Source organism: Oncorhynchus gorbuscha, linkage group LG15 (assembly GCF_021184085.1).
Source record: "Oncorhynchus gorbuscha isolate QuinsamMale2020 ecotype Even-year linkage group LG15, OgorEven_v1.0, whole genome shotgun sequence".
Classification (NCBI taxonomy): domain Eukaryota; kingdom Metazoa; phylum Chordata; class Actinopteri; order Salmoniformes; family Salmonidae; genus Oncorhynchus; species Oncorhynchus gorbuscha.
Window position 1 is genome coordinate 39,812,787 of NC_060187.1, and position 25,423 is coordinate 39,838,209.

General features: G+C 41.8%; 1 protein-coding gene across 3 annotated transcripts; it reads right to left on the bottom strand.

Annotated features, from left to right (window-relative positions):
- Positions 1–5,781: 5,781 nt before the first annotated feature.
- Positions 5,782–25,060, bottom strand: LOC123998217 (myocyte-specific enhancer factor 2B-like). 3 transcript variants are annotated; one of them, XR_006832235.1, is made up of 10 exons: positions 24,810–25,060; positions 12,096–12,188; positions 11,781–11,984; positions 11,313–11,477; positions 10,911–11,100; positions 10,060–10,205; positions 8,670–8,784; positions 8,478–8,586; positions 6,335–7,982; positions 5,782–6,084 (listed from the first exon to the last, which is right to left on the bottom strand). XR_006832235.1 is itself a non-coding variant. In XM_046303249.1 (9 exons), exons 2-9 carry the CDS (start codon positions 12,147–12,149, stop codon positions 7,655–7,657), a joined length of 1,281 nt encoding a protein of 426 aa, XP_046159205.1. In that variant the 5' UTR covers positions 12,150–12,188; positions 24,810–25,060; the 3' UTR covers positions 5,782–7,654. The 3 variants fall into 3 exon arrangements, 2 of the variants coding, with proteins under 2 accessions (XP_046159205.1, XP_046159204.1); XM_046303249.1 differs by having other exon boundaries at positions 5,782–7,982; positions 11,343–11,477; XM_046303248.1 differs by having other exon boundaries at positions 5,782–7,982.
- Positions 25,061–25,423: the final 363 nt, after the last annotated feature.

Consider the following 25,423-nt stretch of genomic DNA (forward strand, 5'->3'; position numbering starts at 1 on the left):
AGTTTAACAATAGATTTTTATATGATGTGCTGGAAAACTTTGAGTGAAATGTTCAAGAAATATTCCCCCCTTTTTAAATCTTATCATTCATTTGCCTTTGTGATGCTTTTGAAATCATGGAGCCTTTTACAATGATGGCAACACAGCTAATCTGAGTACTTTGACTTCATTGGGAGAATTTTCTCCCTAACATTCACACCAAACCCTCCATTGCCGGATTAAGAAATCATAGGCCCTGGCGCTTTGTTGTTATAGCCCCCCATTCCGAGTACACCATCATGATCTGTAAACAAATCTGTGCACCAAGATTTGATGCTGGGGTAAATTTACTGATGAAGAAAAAGTCCCTTTATAATAAAGCCGTAATAATGCTTGCGGCATAGGCTACAGTTAAGCCAATGGCTTCATCTTCATCATTAGGTAAGTCAGTGTGCTTTAGTAGCCTACTGTAGCCATTGTTATATATATATACTGTATACTGTATATATTTCCTCCTAATATTGTACAATCTGTGTGTTGCTTCATTGACCTGGCTATTGTTTGTTTGAATTCAAGACCAGATTGAGCTCAGCTTGTCAGTGTCAGAGTTGCCACTCATTTTGGTAATTTGTGTGAAATTAAAAAGACTCAATGTCTTCTGTCATGTAAATGACGTAGAATTGCATGAAATGCATTTTTAAAAAGCTGCTAAAAATGTTCTCCATGTGTGGAAATACTAAAAACGCATGTACTCAACTGTAGCCTATGCCACATGGCAAATGTTTTTATGGCTTTATTATAAAGGGGCTTTTTGTTAAACAGTAATTTGACCACAAATCGAAAAGAACCCAAAGCCTTGGGGCCTATGATTTCTTAATCTGGCCCGATAGGCTACTCACGGTGATGGCCGATGCGCTCGTCTGGCAATAGCCTTTGTCAAGATGTGCTACTTTGAAAAACAATGCTTCTGTTAGCTACAAATTGGAAGTTGTTGAGAAAACATTGTTTCTGTTGGTTCTACAGACTTCTCTTTTCAGTGGTAGGCATTTGCTTCCAAACTGTGTGCTTTTCCTGGGATTGTATTTTTAAATCTGCAAAAGGCAACCAACCATAGAAATATAATACATTCAGTGCTGTGAAAAAGTATTTGCCTCTTTCAAAGTTTCTCTATTTTTGCATATTTTTTACACAAAATGTTATCAGATCTTCAACCAAAACCTAATATTAGATAAAGGGAAGCTGAGTGAACAAATAACACAACAATTACATACTTTTTTCCATTAATATTATAAACAAAGTTATGCAACACCCAATGCCCCTGTGTGAAAGAGTAATTGCCCCTGTGTGAAAGAGTAATTGCCCCTGTGTGAAAGAGTAATTGCCCCTGTGTGAAAGAGTAATTGCCCCCTTACACTCAATAACTGGTTGTGCCACATTTAACAGCAATGATTCCTACCAAACACTTTCTGCATTCGTTGATCAGCCTCTCACATCACTGTGGAGGATTTCTGTCCCACTCTTCCATGCAGAACTGCTTTAACTCAGCGATATTTGTGGGTTTTCAAGCATGAACTGCTAATTTCAATCCTGCCACAACAATTGGGATTGGCCTTTCAAAAACTTCAAATTTGTTGCTTTTTAGCCATTTTCACGTAGACTTGATTGTGTGTTTGATATCATTGTCTTGCTGCATGACCCAACTGTGCAAGAGTGGGACAAAATTCATCCACAGCAATGTGAGACTGAACAAAAACTACATGAAGTGTTTGGTTGCAGGAATTGCAGCTAAAGGTGGCACAACCAGTTATTGAGTGTAAGAGGGCAATTACTTTTTCACACAGGAATATTGGATGTTGAATAACTTTGTTAATTAAATAAATAAATAAAGTATCCATTTTTTTGTTATTTGTAAACTCAGGTTCCCTTGATCTAATATTAGGTTTCCGTTGAAGCTCTGATAACATTCAGTATCAAAAATATGAAAATGGGGCAAATACTTTTCCTTCATTTATGTATGTGCTTGTGATAAAACTTATTCCACAGTTATTTTTTATGAACTATTGATACTCTGTGGATAAATTATGCTCTCTGGTTTATTTTGAACATTGAGAGATTGTGTGGCAGGGGCTAGGCTCAAATTTTTTAATCCAACCACAGTCCTGTGGTTGGATTAAAAAATGGAACCTAGCCCCCCTGACTCACACAATTGACCAGTCACATTTATTTATTATGCAGTTTATTATAAATATATATATATATTAAAAAATCAGTTACCCAATCAAGGTAGGGCCCCCCAGTTACCCACATGGGCCCCCTACCTTCTCTCCTCCCATCTGATGACTAGCAGTGCAGCAGCAGGCTATTTATTTTGTACTATTTGCTGCCTCTTGGGCCCCCCACGGGCAGGGGCCCAGGGGCTTCAGCCCCAGTAAGCCCCTGCATTAAGCTGGCTCTGATTGTCCCTCCAGGTAAAAGGCAAATGCAAAGCGCTGTATATGGCCAGGCAGGCCCAGGCCTCTACTAGCCTCTGACAGGTCTGGGAGAGTGTCCAGCTTAATGAACTGGAAGGTGACAGGGTTGACATATCTATATAATCACATTAATTATGTGCATGTGTTTGGAGGCCCCATGTCTGCCGTCTGCAGCCGCCAGGGCTGTTGCTATAGGGACCAGGCAGCAACCAGGCAGAGGAGACTTCAGACATGGCCTGCAGACTGGCCCTATCCTCAAGGGAGCTGCCCAGACACGACCCCTGTGACACTCTTTTCTTTTGGGGAGCAGAGAGGGTGTGCTGACACAGTGTGGGAACGGGATCATTCTAGCCAATTTCCTCCCAGTCAGTCTAAATTGCAGGGAAATGCTCTATAGGGAGGCATAGAGAAGTGTATTCACTGTATGTGATGTCCAGCTGTGACTGTAAGGCATCGTGTACTGTATGTGATGTCCAGCTGTGACTGTAAGGCATCGTGTACTGTATGTGATGTCCAGCTGTGACTGTAAGGCATCGTGTACTGTATGTGATGTCCAGCTGTGACTGTAAGGCATCGTGTACTGTATGTGATGTCCAGCTGTGACTGTAAGGCATCGTGTACTGTATGTGATGTCCAGCTGTGACTGTAAGGCATCGTGTACTGTATGTGATGTCCAGCTGTGACTGTAAGGCATCGTGTACTGTATGTGATGTCCAGCTGTGACTGTAAGGCATCGTGTACTGTATGTACACTGTCTTTTAATGTTGAAAGCTTTTAGGCTTTTTTAAGTGTTCCTCCATTCTTGTTCTCCCCTCAGTTGGAACCTGGTGGCTTGACAGAGTGGTCTGACATTATAATGAGTGACCAGATGTTTTCAATGGACACATGAAAGATAGATACACGTGGCAAATATCATTGTATCCGTCTTCAGATTAATTTACACCGAAAGGAAATGCTGTGACTTCTAAATCACGTTTAAAAATATTTAAAAAATCAGTCAATTAGATTTACAGCCCTAAGGTGGTCTAAATAAGATACAAGTCAAATCATGTTTATTAAAAGACAGCCACATCATTAAAATAAGTATGAAGCCATGGGCTGTTTTGATAAATACAGTGTTTAGAAAATATGTCAAATAAATGTATGCAAAAAAATGATGTTTTTCACATTCTACATTTATCCACAAGGGAAATATACTGAACAAAAATATAAACGGAACATGCAGCAATTTCAAAGATTTTGCTGAGTTACAGTTCATAGAAGCAAATCAGTCAATTCAGTCAAATTCATTAGGTCCTATTCTATGGCTTTTATATGACTAGGAATACAGCTATGCATCTGTCGGTTACAGAGATGAATTAGAAAAGGTAGGGGCATGGATCAGAAAGACAGTCAGTGTCTGGTGGGACCACTATTTCCCCCATGCATCTCCTTCGCATATAGTTGATCAGGTTGTTGATTGTGGAATGTTGTCCCACTCCTCTTCAATGGCGGTGCGAAGTTGCTGGATATTGCCGGGAACTGGAACACGTGGTGGTACGCGTTGATCCAGAGGATCCCAAACATCCTCAACATGTCTGGTGAAAATGCACACATGGAAGAACTGGGACATTTTCAGCTTCCAGTAATTGTGTACAGATCTTTGCGACATGGGGTCGTGTATTATCATGCTGAAACAAGGGGTGATGGCGGCGGATGAATGGCACGACAACGGGCCTCAGGATCTCGTCACATTATCTTTGTGCATTCAAATTGCCATAGATAAAATGCAATTGTGTTCGTTGTCCATAGCTTATGCCTGCCCATACCATAACCCCACTGCCACCATGGGGCACTCTATTCCCAACGTTGACATCAGCAAACCGCTTGCCCACACGACGTCATACACGCTGCCTGCCATCTGCCTGGTACAGTTGAAACCGTGAAGAGCACACTTCTCCAGCATGCCAATGGCATTCTAAGGTGAGCATTTGCCCTTTGAAGTCAGTTCAAGACCCTAGTGAGGACGACGAGTATAATCTAAAATGACGTTGGATGCGGCAGAGAAATTAACATAAAATTCTCTGCCAACAGCCCTGCTGGACGCTCCTGCAGTCAGCATGCCAATTGCACACTCCCTCAAAACTTGATACATCTGTGGCATTGCGTTCCTATAATGGTCTTTTATTGTCCCCCAGCACAAGGTGCACCTGTGTAATGGTCAGCTTCGTGATATGCCACACCTGTCATATGGATGGTTTACCTTGGCAAAGGAGAAATGCTCACGAACAGGGATGTAAACAAATTTGTGCACAACATGTCAGAGAAATAAGCTTTTTGTGTGTATGAGACATTTCTGGGATCTTTTATTTTAGTTCACGAAACATGGGACCAACACATTACATGTTGTGTTTATATTTTTGTTCAGTGTAATTTGTGTCAATATGGACACATATATACAAATTAATTTCATGTGGTCAACCATAACTTGAAGTGCTCTATGTGTATGTCTTCAATACACTAATGATGCAGTTTTATCTTAATACCATCACAGTCCACTGCTTGAACCTGTCATTTTTGTCAGATGAATTAACAACCACTAGTAATGGCTGATTCTGTCCTGCATTCTGTCTTGCCTCCAGAGTGATAGTGTGAAATATGTTGCCCTCTTGTGGACAAAATAGTTAACTTCAATGTACACACAAACCCACAATGAGAAACAAAATGGATACAAGGTCATTTTACATTATACATTTTTTCAGACTTTTTAAACACAAAATGGATAAATGAAACAATAACACACCAAAAATCCAGTGCATACTACACAAACATCATTAAAAAAAGAATAATCAAAAACACAAACTCACACAAGCAATAAAAAGTGTTTTTTCATAGACAAAAGTTAACTTACGCAGCTTCTTTGATAGGTGTCTGATTCTCAACATACCTTATTCCCATTGCCCCACTGACAATTGCTTCCCTTTCCACACATGAATAAATAGCTTTTGCAGGGCTGGATTACCAAATGGGCACACAGGGTTTGGGGGCCACCTGGAGGTCGGGTTCCCCCCCAGATATCATATGATACCAAAATGTGTCGAATTGCAGGAAATTTGCTTTACAACTGCAAAAATTTCTCTCAACCTCTTGGCAAAATGTGAACAATAGCATGAGATGAGCTACAAAACGGTAAATTGTTCTCTATGACCCATACCAAAAAGTGTAGAATTGCAGAAAATGTGCTTTAAAAATGTAACATTTTCTCTTAGCCTCATGACAAAATGTAGAATTGTAATATAAGATTTGGTATGGGTCCTCATATCCTCAAAAGGACCCCCCCCCCCGCCCCAGAACGCTGCTATTACTCTCTGTTATTATCTATGCATGGTCACTTTAATAACTCTACCTACATGTACATATTACCTCTTACCTCGACACCGGGGTAACTATATTACCTCGACACCGGGGTAACTATATTACCTCGACACCGGGGTAACTATATTACCTCGACACCGGGGTAACTATATCACCTCGACACCGGGGTAACTATATCACCTCGACACCGGGGTAACTATATCACCTCGACACCGGGGTAACTATATCACCTCGACACCGGGGTAACTATATCACCTCGACACCGGGGTAACTATATTACCTCGACACCGGGGTAACTATATTACCTCGACACTGGGGTAACTATATTACCTCGACACCGGGGTAACTATATTACCTCGACACCGGGGTAACTATATTACCTCGACACCGGGGTAACTATATTACCTCGACACCGGGGTAACTATATCACCTCGACACCGGGGTAACTATATCACTTCGACACCAGGGTAACTATATCACCTCGACACCGGGGTAACTATATCACCTCGACACCGGGGTAACTATATTACCTCGACACCGGGGTAACCGGTACCCCCTGTATGTAGCTCCACTATTGTTATTTACTGCTGGTCTTTAATCATTTGTTATTCTTGTCTCTTACTTAAAAAAATAAATCTCTTACTTAAAACTGCATTGTTGGTTAAGGGCTTGTAAAGTAAGCATTTCACTGTAAGGTCTACTACACCATTTGATTTGATTTGATATAAAACTGCACATTTTCCCAATACAAAATTTGTTGAAAAGCAGGGGACCTGGAGGTCGGTTCCCCAGTGACCCCAAATGCGGTAGTCCAGCCCTGAGCTTTTTAATTTATTTAAACAAAAAAAAGCTAAACTTTATAAAATGGTTATACTGAATATGGACCTTAATTGTTCACAAGGGGGAATAGATTGAAGATGCATAATGATTACTACTGATGGATAATTCTTACATGCCTTTAGATATTTTTAGAAATACATTAGATGCTAAACTTTGGTTTATATTGAATATTCATATTTAAGAAAATAAACACATTACATATCCTTTGGTCTTAAATTGATGTCATCATTTTTCATGATTAAGGCCAGTGTCCAAAAAGAAATAATTAAACTATGCAGGATATAGTGTAAAAACAAACAGCTTTGCTCAGTATTATTAAAAGCAACACTAAACCTTTGTAATGGAACCAATGATCTAAATCCCTGAGAGACTTAAAAATGCACAGATTTTCAACACAAAAATCCATAAGTGCAGATTACATTTTTGTTTTTCTGTGATCAATTCCTATCCAGACCAACTTCCCACTCACTATCACGAGGCCATGCCCATTGAGACCACGACAGATGAATGGAACCTTGCTGCTCCCTAATTGGTCTCCCGTGAGCTGACCACTTCATTGATTTTGGGCTGAAGGATAAACTAAGCATTAAAGTTACATATATATGTACATTAAATGGGGACCTGAATGTGAAGCATTAATCTGAAACACTGTGCTCTAAGCTACGTGGCTAAATGACTGATGCTCTCACCCCTGCCCTGCTCTGTGCTGTAGCCCAAGCAGGAGGAGAGAACCACATAGATGTGTGGTTTGACACCCCTTTGAACCAACACGCAGACAAACCAACCAAACCCAACAACAACACACCCACGGTATCTCCTCACTGTATCAAAATCAGAGAGGCAGTGCCACATGTTCATTGCCTACAATGGAGAGTCCAGCTCAGCTCTAAGGGGGGTCTTTCTTTCCTCTGGGATGATGTGAACGAGTGAACCCCATCTCCCCATTCACCTCTCTCTGTGTGTTGGAAACCATGTGGCAGGATTTTTGTGTGTGTGGTAGTCGCTGCCAGCTATCTTTGCCACCCGTCGCTGATTTCTAATTGCCTCAGGGGCAGCCCTCCTTTCTCCTCTGCCCCGTGCTGAGACGGGTAGGGAACACCTCCTTTGGGGAAATCCTCTCTCTCATTGGCTGGGTAGGGCTCCTGGGGGGTGTGGTGAGCGGAATTGGAGGTGCTCATTGGAGAGTGCTGCCTCAAGTGGCGCACGGGCGGAGAGGTCGGGGAGCAGATGTGCTCCGGGGAGCAGCGCTCCGATTTGATGCTGAGGTTGAGGGAGGGGTGAGGAGGAGGGGTGGGGGTTGAGGACTGAGAAGGAAAAGAGCACCCTCCACTGGACATCCTGGTACACAGCAAGCGGACAGAGAAAAGAGAATAGTATATGCATGCATGATATAGTATGAAATGAATCCTCACTTGCTATTTTTCCTATAGAGGCCACTAGAGGACACACAACACTATCAGGTCCATCACTGTGCGAACACTGAGTAATTGAGTAAGGTGTATATAGGGCGGCAGGTAGCCTAGTGGTTAGAGTGTAGAGGTGGCAGGTAGCCTAGTGGTTAGATTGTAGAGGTGGCAGGTAGCCTAGTGGTTAGAGTGTAGAGGTGGCAGGTAGCCTAGTGGTTAGAGTGTAGAGGCGGCAGGTAGCCTAGTGGTTAGAGCTTTGGGCCAGTAACTGAAAGGTTGCTAGATTGAACCCCCGAGCTGACAAGGTAAAAATCTGTCGTTCTGCCCCTGAACAAGGCAGTTAACCCACTGTTCCTAGGCCATCATTGAAAATAAGAATTTGTTCTTAACTGACTTGCCTCGTTAAATAAAATATCAGTGGTCTTACGCTGGGCTGAGGTGAGGTACATGCTGCTCCTGTGGTTGTTCTGTCTGCCATGGGTTCACAGTCCCACGATGTAGACTCACAGCATGGGAGAAACCTGGGTGACTGTAGTCTGGGAGGGAAGAGGAGAATTATTGTAAATCACTAACTAAGAAGCAGGTGAAGATTGAAGAGGAGCAGAGCTGCAGCCTTTACCAGATGGTCCAGCAGAGGAGAGGCTGTAGCCCCCCAGACCATGAGTCAGCAGACCTGTCTTCCCCATTGCCAGCATGTGGTTCCCTGGGTGCATGCCCGGGTACAGTAGGCCTCTCTGAACATCACATGGAGAGAGAGATTTTTACTTTGTCTTAGCAGGGAGTCCCATTGAGACTAAGGTCTCTTTTACAAGGGAGCCCTGCAAATACACACTTTACAAATACCACATGATACAAATATACAAGATTACCACAAAAAAAAACACACTCAAGAAAAAACAATCACATTCCTCAGCAAAGAGGTCCCCAATTAACAATTTGAACTGCCAAAGAGACTGAAGGGATCTTCAGAGTTAGCCCTCCCTGAGACCGGGTCTGGTAACTCATACGTCTTAAAGTTAGTAATGATGTTAGGTACGGGGGATGTTTTTGCAAGAGAGCTTTATAAATAAAAAGAGAGCAATAAATCGACCTCCACAACTTCAAAGACGGCCGGCCTACTTTTTGTTAAAGAACGCGTTGATGTGTACTGAACCTGTCGCCCATAATAAAGCACAATGTGCAATGAAAAACTGCATCTAATGGCTTTAATGTAGTGGCAGCTGCATTCATATAGATGATGTCGCCATAGTCTAAAACCGGTGGGAATGTTGACTGAATAATCTGCTTTCTGCTATTTAACGAGATGCATGACCTATATCTATAGAAGAAGCCCATTTTCATTCTCAACTTCTTAACTAACTCCTCAATATGCTTTTTAAAAGATAGCCTTTCATCAATCCAATTTCCCAGAAATTTATAAGCGTGGACATGGTCAATGTGGGCACCATCCAAAGTAAATATGCCTAATATATTCATTAATTAGTTTTAAAAAGCTATCTACAAAACAATACAGGCCTTTCGTAATGGCATCGTCATAACCCTGCTCTCCGATTAGTCCTTCATAAGGATATCGTCATAACTCTGCTCTCTGATTGATCCCTTCATAATGAGATCATCATAACCCTGTCCTCTGATTGGTCCTTCATAATTACATCATCATAATGCCATTGTTATGACCCTGCTCTCTGATTGACACATCATAATGACATTGTCCTAACCCTAATCTCTGATTGGTTCCTTTGTAATATCATCGTCATAACCATGCTCTCTGATCGGTCGATTCCTAATTACATAATCTTAAACCTGCTCTCTGATTGGTCTCATTGTAATAACATCCTCATAACTGCTCTCTGATTGGTCCCTTCATAATGATATTGTCATAACCCTGCTCTCTGATTGCTCCTTCATAATCACCATGAGTGGTAGTGGAACTATGTAGCCTGCATTACTGCAGTACCTCATGCTAACCTCGCGTTATGACTGACAAGTAGGATTTAAGAGATCCTTACAGAACTGCTAAAATTGGCGCGTGTGCCACCCATGCCTGGGTGGCTCTCTGTCCGCCGGTTCTCACTGCCCAGATTCAAAGGGGGAGGAGTCTTCATCTCCAAGGCCCGGCTCAGGTTGCCATGGGAGAACATAGAGTTGCCAATACCTGAACAGAGAGAACACAAATAGGAAGTGAGAACAAGATGTTTCACTCACCGACAGAACACTCAATCACTCTCTCTCTCAATCTCTCTCACTCGCTCTGCCTGTAAAAGTTCATTTAGGATCTCTAATAGACGTCTGCCACTTCAGATTACTTCAGATTACCAAAGCGTACATTATTAATGTCAACCTGATAACAAAAAAATGTATTCACACATGAACTTACCGGTAGTAAGCATAATACGTATTTTTACCATACATTTAGCTCTGATCTGTATTGATAAAAAGGGCATATTACAAGCATCGTACAGTAGTGTATAGTCTTTCAAAATGCTGATTTAATTGACTACAAAGCTTGGTTGCGATCACACACAACTGAGTGGCATCTCTACACATGTCTACTAATAACTATATGGTGTGAAGAGTGAGGGGTTGAGCTGATCTGAGATGACCAGCAGGTGCAACACACTCACTGCTCAGAAACCACAGATCAGCCTCCAGACGCTGTTTCACTTGTGGGGACTGTTTCAAACAGCACACACACACACACACTCACTTCCTGTGTGCACAGCTGGCTGCACAGAACTGAGATGGACTTACACTCATGGACACTCATTCACGCCAGCCATTCTGTAGACAAACCACGTCAAGAATGGAACCTCTAACACTCTAGGAATGTTTGCAAAGAGGAACTAGGGGGCCAGGTCACCTGAGTGTGGGGACATGAAGGCAGCATGGCAGTGGGGCCCTGCAGGGGTGGCTGAGCCTGGTCTGGGGCCCAGGGGCTTGAAGGCCGGGGGTCTGTGCGAGCTCGGGCTGGGGTTGGAGGAGTTGGTGTATCCATTCTCACAGCCAGTAGACACCAGGAACTGGGCCTCTGGTGAGTGCAAGGAGGGGGCCTGAGGAGAAATATGAGAGAGTGTCGGTTTGAGTTAAGATTTGAAAGTTAGGTTTATTGTAGCTGCATTGCAGAGCTAAAGTCCTCACTGAGTCACATGAATGGTTTGACAGTTCAATGGAATAATTTTCTCAAATGTAGCCATTATTCACAGAATAAAAGATAGCAATGAAACAACTTTAGTTAATGTACAGCCTTTGGCTCAGACAGCACCTGTCTAATAAGACCCGTGTGAGTACTAACGTAGTAGCGCTGGCGGGCCAGGGAGAGGTCCATGCCCTCGCTGTGTGGGCCATACTTCTCTGCTGCCACCTGCATGGGTTCCTCCGTGTCCAGCAGCTCTGTCCCGTCCAGGCCCAGGCCCTTCCTCCGCAGAGTCTACAGTAGCAGGACAGAGGAAAGAGCAGCACACAGACATTACCTCAAGGATACGACAGCACTATTTATACTATTGATTCTTGGGGATGTCCTAACAATACCGAAGTGGACTGTACCAACATTGTTATTTCAATGCTTTGTGGGGGAGCCCAAGTAAGCATTTCATAAACGTATGCATTCCAACGTCAATGGCACTCTCAACAGTGTGCCTTTTTTGGGAATGAATGTAATTGTAACCTTGCATATAGTTATGCAACAGATTACTACACGTACGGGAGAACATGTTGAGTAATGTATTTATACCTCCAGTATGTCTGTGTTGGTCCTGCTCTCGTGAGGCTCGCTGTACTCTGTGTACTTGAGCAGGACCTTGTCCATGTCAGTGCTGGCGTACTGGAACAGACGGTTGGTGCTGTTGAAGATGATGAGGGCGATCTCACAGTCACACAGTACACTCAGCTCATACGCTTTCTTCATCAGGCCAAACTTACGCTTGGTGAATGTCACCTGGGAACAGAAATATATTGGTACGTGTATTATTTGGTCTGTGACTGTTTAACTATACCATGTCAAATGTAGTAATCAATCAAAAGTGATAGAATAATTAAGGAGTTGTACCTGTCGATTCCGCTGGTCTAGGATACGAGAGATTTGTATTTTTTTCCTTCCCATTGTGTTTACGGTCTGCGTGTCTGACAGATGGCTTTAACACTGTGGAAATAGATATAAATATATATAAAAAAATCTAAACTCAGTCATTTGAACTCATCCCCTTTTCAGCACAGCATGTAAATGTCATCCTAGTAATGAAAATGTTTAATTACGTTAACTTTATTTAATCAGGATAGCCCATTGAGATATATAGTCTTTTGTAGATCTCAAGGCAACATCAACAGCCCATTACACAATCAAACCTAGCTAACGTTCAAAAACTAAACCATATGGTTGAGACCTCTGGCCACTTCATAAAGGGTTACGGGTAGGCCCATACACAGTGGTGCCACTCAACCTTATCAAAATAAGAGCACCAACCACCGTACAGTATGGGTCTTAACCTTCAGACAATTCTGATGGGAAAATGTCATGTGTTTTGTTTAAGCGACCTAAGTCCCACCCTTCCCCCTTGTCATGGCAGCCTGTTTATTTATACTCTGATGAGGCGATGGGGGATGAAGTTAGAGCAGTCTGACACCCCTCAGTCTGGGTTAACCTGGGACCAGAGCTAGCAGGGTTACAAATATAAACCAGTCAGCCTGTAAGGTACAACAGGCCCTGGTGAAACCAGCGGAAGTTAAACAGTGTGTTTTCCAGAAGGGAAAGTTCTACACCACCCCCTCTTCTCCCATGTTCAGGTTCAGAAAAAAAGATGGTACCGACATACGGGCCTGGTCATGTGGATGTAATAACTAAGAGCAGCCCACTGAGTGGTAGGGCTGAAAATGACAGTTGGGATTGAGAAGATTATAGTGAAAATAAGTGAATGTTTGTACATGTCACGATCGTCGTAAGAAGCGGACCAAAATGCAGCGTGGTGTGTGTTCATGACGATGTTTTAATTAAAGAAAGCACTGAACACTGAATGCAAAACAATAAACGAATGTGAAGCTATAATAAGAACTGTGCTGACACAAGCAACTGACATAGACATAGACAATCACCCACAGAATATGGCTGCCTAAATATGGTTCCCAATCAGAGACAACGATAGACAGCTGCCTCTAATTGAGAACCAATCTAGGCAACCATAGACATACAATTTACCTAGAAAGTGTACAGCCCCATAAATATACAAAACTCCTAGACAAGACCAAAACACATACATCACCCATGTCACACCCTGACCTAACCAAAATAACAAGGAAAACAAAGAATAATAAGGTCAGGGTGTGACAGTACAGGGCATTCAGAAAGTATTCACACCCCTTGACTTTTTCCACATTTTGTTGTGTTACAAATGTATTTAATTGTAATTTTTGTCAACGATCTACACAAAATACATTACAAAACGTAATGTCGAACTGTAAGATAAATTCTAGCATTTGTAAAAAAATATATATATACATACAGTTGAAGTCGGAAGTTTACATACACTCAATTTGCATTTGGTAGCATTGCCTTTAAATTGTTTAACTTGGGTCAAACGTTTTGGGTAGCCTTCCACAAGCTTCCCACAATAAGTTGGGTGAATTATGGTCCATTCCTCCTGACTGAGCTGGTGTAACTGAGTCAGGTTTGTAGGCCTCCTTGCTCGCACACGTTTCTTCAGTTCTGCTCACAAATTTTCTATGGGGTTGAGGTCAGAGCTTTGTGATGGCCACTCCAATACCTTGACTTCGTTGTTCTTAAGCCCCTTTACCACAACTTTGGAAGTATGCTTGGGGTCATTGTCCATTTGGAAGACCCATTTGCAACCAAGCTTTAACTTCCTGACTGATGTCTTGAGATGTTGCTTCAATATATCCACATCATTTTCCGTCCTCATGATGCCACCTATTTTGTGAAGTGCACCAGTCCCTACTGCAGCAAAGCACCCCCGTGCTTCACGGTTGGGATGGTGTTCTTTGGCTTTCAAGCATCCCCCTTTTTCCTCCAAACATAACGATGGTCATTATGGCCAAACAGTTCTATTTTTGTTTCATCAGACCAGAGGACATTTCTCCAAAATGTACAATCTTTGTCCTCATGTGCAGTTGCAAACCATAGTCTGACTTTTTTATACGGTTTTGGAGCAGTGACTTCTTCCTTGCTTAGCGGCCTTTCAGGTTATGTCGATATAGGACTCGTTTTATTGTGGATATAAATACTTTTGTACCTGTTTCCTCCAGCATCTTCACAAGGTCCTTTGCTATTGTTCTGGGATTGATTTGCACTTTTTGCACCAAAGTACATTCATCTCTAGGAGACAGAACACTTCTCCTTCCTGAGTGGTATGATGGCTGCATGGTCCCATGGTGTTTATACTTGCGTACTATTGTTTGTACAGATGATTGTGGTACCTTCAGGCATTTGGAAATTGCTCCCAAGGATGAACCAGACTTGTGTGGAAGTCTACAATTTTTTTTCTGAGGTCTTGGCTGATTTCTTTTGATTTTCCCATGATGTTAAGCAAAGAGGCACTGAGTTTGAAGGTAGGTCTTGAAATACATGCACAGGTACACCTCCAATTGACTCAAAGTATGTCAATTAGCCTAATCAGAAGCTTCTAAAGCCATGATGTCCTTTTCTGGAATATTACAAGCTGTTTAAAGGCACAATCAACTTAGTGTATGTAAACTTCTGATCCACTGGAATTGTGATACAGTGAATTATAAGTGAAATAATCTGTCTGTAAACAATTGTTGGAAAAATGACTTAGTAGATGTCCTAACCAAAACTATAGTTTGTTGACAAGAAATTTGTGGAGTGGTTGAAAAACAAATTTGAATGACTCCAACCTAAGTGTATGTAAACCTCCGACTTCAACTGTATATATATATATCTTATAATCACATTTGGCAACGATTACAGCTGTGAATATTTCTGGGTAAGTCTCTAAGACCATTACACACCTGGATTGCACAATATCTGCTATTATTTTTGTAATTCTTCAAGCTATGTCAAGTTGGTTGTTGATCATTGCTAGACAGACATTTTCAAGTCTTGCCATAGATTTTTAAAACAGATTTAAGTCAAAACTCTAACTAGGCCACTCAGGAACATTCAGTGTTGTCTTGGTGAGCAACTCCAGTGTTAATTTGACATTTTGTTTTCGATTATTGTTCTGCTGAAAGGGGAATTTGTCTCCCAGTGTCTGTTTGAAAGCAGACTGAATCAGGTTTTCCTATTGGATTTAGCCTGTGCTGAGCTCTATTCTGTTTCTATTTATCCTGAAAAACTCCCTAGTCCTTGCCCGATAACAAGCACCCATAGCATGATGCAGCCGCCACCATGCTTGAAAATATGAAGAGTGGTACTCAAAGATGTGTTTTGTTGGATGTGCCCCAAGCATAACACTTTGTATTCAGGACATAAAGATATTTTCTTTGCCACATGTTTTGTAGTTTTACTTTCGTGCCTTATTGCAAACAGGATGCATGCTTTGGAATATTTTGTATTCTGTACAAGCTTCCTTCTTTTCATTTAGGTTAAATCAAATCAAATTGTATTAGTCACATGCGCAGAATACAACAGGTGTAGACCTTACAGTGAAATAGTAACTTACGAACCCCTAACCGACAGTGCAGTTCCAAAACATATGGATAAGAAAAAGAGATAAAAGTAACAAGAAATTAAAGAGGAGCAGTAAAAAATAACAATATATACATGGGGGTGCCGGTACAGAGTCAATGTGTGGGGCCACCGGTTAGTTGAGGTAATATGTGCATGTAGGTAGAGTTAATTAAAGTGACAATGCATAGATGACAAGAGGTGTGGTGTGGAGAGGGGAGGTCGGGAGCAATGTGAATAGTCTGGGTAGCCATTTGACTAGATATTCAGGAGACTTATGGCTTGGGGGTAGAAGCTGTTTAGAAGCATCTTGGACCTAGACTTGGCACTCCGGTACAGCTTGCCGTGTGGTAGTAGAGAGAACAGCCTATGACTAGGTGGCTGGAGTCCTTGAAAATTTTCAGGGCCTTCCTCTGACACCGCCTGGTATAGAGGTCCTGGATGGCAGGAAGCTTGGCCCCCAGTGATGTACTAGGCCATACGCACTACCCTCTGTAGTGCCTTGCTGTCGGAGGCCGAGCAGTTGCCATATCAGGCAGTGATGCAACCAGTCAGGATGCTCTTGATAGTGCAGCTGTAGAACCTTTTGAGGATCTGTCTCCTGAGGGGTAAAAGGTTTGTTGTGCCTGCTTCACGACTGTCATGGTGTGCTTGGACCATGTTAGTTTGTTGGTGATGTGAACACCAAGGAACTTGAAGCTCTCAACCTGCTCCACTGCAGCCCCGTCGATTAGAATGGGGGCGTGCTTGGTCCTCTATTTCCTGTAGTCCACAATCATCTCCTTTGTCTTGATCACGTTGAGGGAGAGGTTGTTGTCCTGGCACCACACGGCCAGGTCTCTGACCTCCTCCCTATAGGCTGCCCCGTTGTTGTCGGTGATCAGGCCTACCTACCACTGTTGTATCATTGGCAAATTTAATGATGGCGTTGGAGTCGTGCCTGGCCATGCAGTCATGAGTGAACAGGGAGAACAGGAGGGGGCTGAGCACATACCCTAGAGGTGCCCCTGTGTTGAGGATCAGCGTGGCGGATGTGTTGTTACCTACCCTGACCAACTGGGGGCGGCCCGCCAGGAAGTCCAGGATCCAGTTGCAGAGGGAGGTGTTTAGTCCCAGGGTCCTTAGCTTTATGATGGGCACTATGGTGTTGTAACTACAATTGTGAAGTAACTACAATGTTATTGATCCATCCTCAGTTCTCCTATCACAGCCATTAAACTCTAACTATTTCAAAATCACCATTGGCCTGTACATAATTGCGTTGTAAACACAGCAATATACAAGATCAGGAACGTCACATTTATAAATGACATTGAGCATAACAATGGTATCCACAATATATCATTTAAAAAACTTTGAACATCAGATAAGTACACTGTTGAGATTAGAAAGTTAGGTCTAGTACAACTCTCTGCGTCCCTGTCCTCAGCTGGCAGTAACTGACTGTACTGTACTGTCTCTACGGATGCAAAGCCCAGAGGAGTTTCCCTTCTCATGTTGGACACGTATGGCATCTATATTTAGAAGCCACATCCACATGGTGAGTGAGCGGATATGGTGCCGGTGTTCCCACGACCCCCAGAGTGCCCGCTGCCCCCTTGCCCACGCTTGGCACACAGGCATTCAGGGCATTTCTGAGGAATCCACCTCTGTGCCCCCCGTCATTACCTTATAAAGTATCCACCGGAGTCAGCCTCTAAGACAAGACACTTACACCTCAAACTGTAAAATAGAACAGAATCAATCAACGTGTGGAAAAATATCCATCGTTGGTACTCCATTTTCGATTACTGAAACTTCTCTGAATAATACCACTTTATTATGACTGACAGAATTAGAAAGTAGACAAGTCTCCTAAATCTTTAGTACAGCAAACTAGTAACAGATACTGGGGCAAAATAGTTGTAACTGCTCAGCTATTGGATTGCACATACAAGAGGTCCACCAAGAACACACCAAATGACTGCACCAATTAGGATTGCACCATCTTGCATTGTACTGAATAAAAAAAGACAATCGTTTTCTGCAACTGAGAGGAGAACTCTACATGACTAGCATGTACAGTTCTGCAGAAGAGAGCATTTCGCCTCTGATGTAAATGAAGACAGTAGAGGGAAGTGGAAGATCTGAGCTACAGAGAGGCCAGAGAGATCTTTATCACATTGGGGTTTACAGAAAGTTCCTTTCTGTCAGAATTACACACCACACATCCGGGCAAATATAGCATTTACCTCCCCTCTAAACAGTGAGGACTTGGCCCTCACCGTTGGTTTGAGGGTTTCTCAAACCCCCAGCGACGAAGCCAGTAAACCCGTACACGCATCATGTCAGCTAATTCTGGATAACGTAGTCCGCATGACAACCGCCACTTGAGGTCTCAAATAGGCTCATAAAAGTCAAGTTAGAGAGAAATGTACCTGAGTTTCACTCTCTTTAAAAACCATTGGAGTGTTGTTGAGAATGTACATTTGGCTGCCTTGGGGGGGGGGGGGTATAGCAAATGTTACGGTTTTAATTTCCAATGATCTTGTTCACACACTATAGGATGGAATCCAATTACTTTTTGCCACTCAAGAGACCATGGTATTCAAGACCAGGAAAATGCCTGTGGTAATCTATAGATGATATACTGTATACAGTAAGTGGAGTAGAAAATAACATTTTGTGTCCTGTAATACTGCAATAATTGCACTCACACACAGTTGCCCCAGGGTCTCGAGCTCCTAGGGACAGAGTGCAGCTTCCTCTGACACCTTCCCAGAGGCCAGACAGTGGAAACGAGACCATACACACTAACAGAGTAGGCCTCTAGCACAGTCAGGCCCTCTCTCCCAGAGACACCCTGGCTGTCCCCAGAGAAATTGCTGAGTGTCTCACTGGGACACCACAGGGTGAAGAACACCGACAACAAACAGTTTTGTCATTACCAGTCAACACTGTAGCACTACTTCAATATGAGTGAGTGGAGGACTTGATACAGGGGTGTGGTACTTCTCACTAACACACTGGCTTTAATTATAGCAATACCGGTGAACGTTAAATGGGAACTTACTCATGAACACGGATCATTGCTGTATATGTACATGACTGTGTCATTCCACATTCCATTAAATACATGAAATGGAAACTTGCTAATGTTCACCCCTTGCAGAAGGAGAAAGCATACATTTCCCCATTAAGGTCAATAACAGTGAACAGAGAACCATACTCTTAGATGAACGCTACCATACAATATTAGCTGGGAAAATGCATAAAAGCAGAGTGTTTTCAGTATTAGTTGCTGATGCTCCAGTCATTTCAGTTCAATGGCAAGATGAGAAACCAGGCCCAAAATAGAAAGCAGGAATCATATTTGCATAACCCAATACATAAAGCCCCCGCAAACCTTGACATAAAATGCAAATGATTATAAAAAAGTTAACACTTCATTCCTCGCTGAATTTATCACAGATTAAGGTTTGTGTGAAATCTTCTAAAAGCAATGCAGTGGGCCAATGCAGTATCAATTTGCAAGACTAATTTATGGTTAAGAAATCTATATTTCACCCCATGTTTATTTAAAACTCGAATGTGACACAGCATGGTCAGACAGTTTATGCGCTTTGTTATTTGCAATGACTCCCTGGCTGGACATTTGCAAAGCAGAGGTGAGGAAATATCTGGCTAATTTTAACAGGAGATAATTAAATTGCCTGTATATTTTGGATTGAGTCAGAATAGACACACACTATGGACAGGACACCTGATCTTTCTGGAAGAGCTTTGGGATTTTTGTGAACCACAGAGACATGTCAAGACCATAGTGTCGTGTCTCAGCTTAGAGACAGAGACAGAGAGAGACAGAGACAGACAGAGAAAGAGAGACAGAGACAGAGACAGAGAGAGACAGAGAGAGACAGAGAGAGAGAGAGAGAGAGAGAGAGAGAGAGAGAGAGAGAGAGAGAGAGAGAGAGAGAGAGAGAGAGAGAGAGAGAGAGAGAGACACAGAGAGACACAGAGAGACACAGAGAGACACAGAGAGAGAGACACAGAGAGAGAGACACAGAGAGAGAGAGACACAGAGAGAGAGAGACACAGAGAGAGAGAGACAGAGATGTAGTCATGAATGCACCAGGGGCAACAGGTTCAATACTGAGTGCCCAAGTTTAGTGGTTTTATTAAAAAAACAAAAGGTCAAAGATGCTCTCTTTCAGAAACAAACATATTGCTGTCCATGGAAAAGCAACTAGAGAACAAGAATAACAAACACAGATGTTGTCAAGTCATGCAAAGAATTCAACCTTTCAGTTCACGATTAACAAATATTTGTTGTAAGCATTGGAAATACTGTATTTCAGTGTTTTACTGGAAACTGTGGTAAATATACTACTTTGAAAATATATTTTTTAATGTATCCTAACCATATAATTTGTGCCTTTCTGTTGATGCTTGCACATTTTCTGGTGGCTATGCTTTGCTCCAAGTTAAGATTTTTGCAGAGCTGAATGAAAGGATAATAATGTAAGCAAGAAATAAAATGCATTTAAAACAGCCGCTAGACCAGATTCCACTTTACATATTTGCTCCACGGCAAATCTTTCCTTCATGATAGAAAATCCTGCGTCTCTATTGTGACAGTATAATGTACACCCTCTAAGCCACTGGCGTCATCTAAAATGAATTTAGTCCATACAAATAGTGTTTCAATGTTCTCTAGCGTTTACAAAATTCTCCATAAAAATATGCATCATTTAAAAGGGAATTGTACATGCAATGGGAATGAACTACTGTACCTGTATATAGGCCTGAAGGACACACACAATACAACCCCCAAATGTACATTATTTATGCACCGTATAAAGGCTATACAGTGCCTATCATAAGTATTCACCCCCTTGGATTTCTTCAAATGTTGGTGCGTGAGAAATTGGGTTTTAAATTAATTTCATTGTGATTTTTACTTGTCATTTATCTACACAAAATATTCCATAATGTCAAAGAGAAGATATATATATATATTTAAAAATAATACATTTAATAAAAAACTAGAATCTCTTGGTTATATAACTATTCACCCTCTTTGTTATGGCAAGCCTAAATAAGTTCCTGAGTAAAGATTTGCTAAACAAATCACATAATAAGTTGCATGGACTCAATAACAGAGGTTAACAAGATTGTTTTATGACTACCCTATCTCTGAACCCCACACACACAATTATATGTAAGGTCCCTCAGTCCAGTAGTACATTTCTAGCACTATTCGATCACAAAACCAGGGAGCTTTTCAATGTCTTGAAAAGAAGGGCACCAATTGGTAGACACAACACATTTGGAAAGTATTCAGACCCCTTCCTTTTTTCCACATTTTGTTACGTTACAGCCTTATTCTAAAAATTATTAATTTAATATTTTTCCTCATCAATCTACACAATACCCCATAATGACAAATCAAATTCTGTTTAAAAAAATCTGTTAATTTTTAATTGCTAATATTTTATTTTTATTTTTACGATTTACATAAGTATTCAGAGTCTTTGAGTCTATGAGACTCAAAGGCTCAGGTGCATCCTGTTTCCATTGATCATCCTTGGGATGTTTCGATAACTTGATTGAAGTCCACTGTGGTAAATCAAATGATTGGACATGATTTGGAAAGGCACACACTTGTCTATATAAGGTCCCACAGTTGACAGTGCATGTCAGAGCAAAAACCAAGCCAGGAGGTTGAAGGAATTGTCAGTGGTGCTCTGAAACAGAATTGTGTCGATGCACAGATCTGGGGAAGGGTACCAAAAAATGTCTGCAGCATTGAAGGTCCCAAGTTGAGAAATTGAGGGAGAAGGGCCTTGGTCAGGGAGGTGACCAAGAACCTGATTGTCATTCTGAGAGAGCTCCAGAGATCCTCTGTGGAGATGGGAGAACCTTCCAGAAGGACATCCATTTCTGCAGCACTCCACCAATCAGGTCTTTATGATAGAGTGGCCAGACAGAAGCAACTCCTCAGTAAAAGGCACATGACAGCCTGCTTGGAGTTTGCCCAAAGCACCTAGAGAACTCTCAGACCATGAGAAACAAGATTCTCTGGTCTGACGAAACCAAGATTGAACTATTTGGCCTGAATGCCAAGCATCACATCTGGATGAAACCTGGCACCATCCTTAAGGTGAAGCACGGTGGTGGCAGAATCATGCTGTGGGGATGTTTTTCAGCGGCAAGGACTGGAGGACTAGTCAGGCTTGAGGGAAAGATGAACTGAGCAAAGTACAGAGAGATCCTTGATGAAAACCTGCTCCAGAGTACTCAGGACCTCAGATTGGGGCGAAGGTTCACCTTCCAACAGGACAACGACCCTAAGCACACAGCCAAGATGTCACGACTTCCGCCGAGGTTGGCTTCCCTGCCTGTTCGGGCGGTGCTCGGCGGTCGTCGTCGTCACCGGCCTACTAGCTGCCACCGATCCCTTTTCCGTTTTCTGTTTGTTTTGCCTTATTAGTTGCATCTGTGTCTAATTGTGTTTGCCTGATGGGCTTCCTTATTTAAGGCTAGTAAACCCGCCCTGGTTTTGTGCGGGATTGTTCTTGTGTTACGTGTTGTGTTCTTGGGTGTGTTCGTGCTCCGGACCTGGTACCCTGTGTTTTGGGTTGGTCCATATTTTTCACGCCCTGTGTTTTGGGCATTGCTTTTGGTGCCATATTAAAGTGCACTTCTCCCTTTGGAATTCTCCGCGCCTGATTCTTACCTCACACACCTAGTCCCGTGTGACACAAGACAATGCAGGAGTGGCTTCGGGACAAGTCTCTGAATGTCCTTGAGTGGCCCAGCCAGAATCTGGACTTGAACCCGATCGAACATCTCTGGAGAGACCTGAAAATAGCTGTGCAGCAATGCTTCTTATCCAACCTGACAAAGTTTGAGAGGATCTGCAGAGTAGAATGGGAGAAACTCCCCAAATACAGGTGTCCCAAACTTGTAGCGTCATACACAAGAAGACTCAAGGCTATAATCGCTGCCAAAGGTGCTTCAACAAAGTACTGAGTAAAAGGTCTGAATACTTATGTAAATATTATATTTCAGTTTTTAATTTGTAATATATTTGCAAAAATGTCAAAACCTGCTTTTGCTTTGTCATTATGGAGTATTGTGTGTAGATTGACCAAGATGTTTTAATTTTAAATTTTAGAACAAGGCTGTAACGTAATAAAATGTGGAAAAAGTCAAGAGGTCTGAATACTATCAGAATGCACTGTAGGTCTTTAAAACATTTTTTTTAAAGGAGACACTGAATATCCCTTTGAGCATGGTGATGTAATTAACTAGGCTTTGGATGGTGAATCAATAGACCCAGTCACCACAAATATATAAATGTCCTTCCTAACTGAGTTGCCAGAGAAGAAGGAAACCACTCAGGGATTTCAGCATAAGGCCAATGGTGATTTTAAAACAGTTATGAGGTTATATTGCTGTGATAGGAGAGAACTGAGGATGCTTCTACAATACTAATATAAATGACCGAGTGAAAAGAAGGGAGCCTGTACAGAATAAAAAATATTCTATAACATGCATCCTGTTTGCAACAAGGCAGTAAAGTAATACTCCAAAAAGGTGGCAAATAAATCTACCTTTTGTCCTGAATAAAAATTGTTATGTTTGGGGCAAATGCAACACAACACAACACTGAGTACCACTCTTCATATTTTTTCAGCATGGTGGTGGCTGCATCAATATGGGTATGCTTGTCATCGGCAAGGAATGGTGAGCTTTTCAGGATAAAAACAAACGTAATGGAGCTAAGCACAGGCAAAATCCTAGAGGAAAACCTGATTCAGTCTGTTTTCCACCAGACTCCGGGAGGGAGACCAATCTTTCAACAAGACAATAACCTAAAACACAAGGCCAAAGGTACACTGGAGTTGCTTACCAAGAAGACAGTGAATGTTCCTGAGTGGCCTACGTACAGTCTGCTTGAAAATATATGGCAAGACTTGAAAATGTCTGTCTAGCAATGATCAACAACCAATTTGACAGAGCTTGAAGAATTTTGAAAATAATAATGGGAAAATATTGCACAGTCTAGATGTGCAAACTATTAGAGACTTGCTCAAAAAGACTCACAGCTGTAATCACTGCCAAATGGTGATTCTAACATGACTCTGGGGGGTGAATATTTGTCTAATCAAGATATATTAGTGTTTTCATTTTTCTAACATTTACATGTTTTATTTTATTTCATTAATTCCACGTTGGCATTACAGAACAGTATGTGTACACTGTTGACAGAAATGACAATGAAACACATTTTAATCCCACATTGTAACACAATGAACTGTGAAGAACTCCAAGGGGGGTGAATACTTATGATAGGCACAGTATTTGTCAGTCATTACTATGATGTGTAGATGCAAAAATGACTTGAAAGTGTTGTGTCTTGATAGGTACACTTGTGGCATTATTGTTCCACTACTGTAAATGTGTAAGAATCTCACCATCCATTTCCTTTCATCTTCAATTGTGACACAAATATGATCTGACTTAGGGATGACTCATAGTGGGATAGAGCCAAAGAATGCAAATGTATTATTTGTCATGCAAGGGTTAGGCTTACTTTCCCCACTACTTTCTCTATTGGATGAAATCTCACGTTTCATCTGCCTGAAAATACAACTAACTTCTTGCTCACATTAGAAACATCTTTGATTGATCCTATCTCTTTTGACCAAGAGGAACCCATCAATAAAAACAGGCCTCCCGATGATTGGCCCTTTGAATGTAGCCTATCAAGTGGAATACTGTGTCAAATATAGCATAACCAGGCACATGGCAGTCTTTAGTCAATTATACAACTGGGCAACAGCACTATAAATACAGCTGTGAGGCCTGCATGTGTCGTTGTTAATAATACACAAGACTCCCAAATAATTACTGCATTTCTGATGCACAAATACTCGGTTAATAATCGTATTTATGTCCCAGAGTTACGCATTCCTAAGTATCTACTATAAATGAGTTAAACAGTAATAGCATGTTACTAGCCTATGCCATCATTTACAGTTTTCTCAGAATAGCACAGATCATTTTAAGGAAACTCTGAGTGGAGGCTAAATGTATATTGTTTTGATAAGAAGAAAACAATGACCGCTCCCAGCTCACCTGTTCTTTGATATCTCTCCGGTGTCACGTTCTGCCCTGTTCTTAACTGTAGGTTACTCTGTGTTTGAGCCGGTATTGACGGATAAATATGACAGCAGTGTCTATTTTATAATTTTTTGGAATCTCTTAAAAAATTCAAGAAGTATTCGTTGTCGTTGAAGTGAATATGCGGTGCCGTGGCTAGAAATGTCCACCTGATTCTAGATGATAATGATTCAGGAGCGCTCCTTCCAACCGCGCGTACATTTCCAGCAGCAACAGCTGGCTGCAGCCCATTTGTAAATGACCATATACCGCCCTTTCGGCTGTGCCGGTTGGCTCCGCCTCCCTGATGGCAATCATTTCAGTTGACGAGAGACTAGAAGGGCCGTTCAATGAAGGCTGTCACAATTGACTACCCAAATACCAGTGGTGGGAAAAGTACCCAAATGTCATACTTGAGTAAAAGATACCTTCGTAGAAAATGACTCAAGTCAGTTACCCAGTAAAATACTACTTGAGTATAAGTCTAAAAGTGTTTTGGTTTTAAATATATTTGAATATCAAAAGTAAATCTAATTGCTAAAATATACTTAAGTATCAAAGTAAAACTAAAAGTATAAGTAATTTCAAAT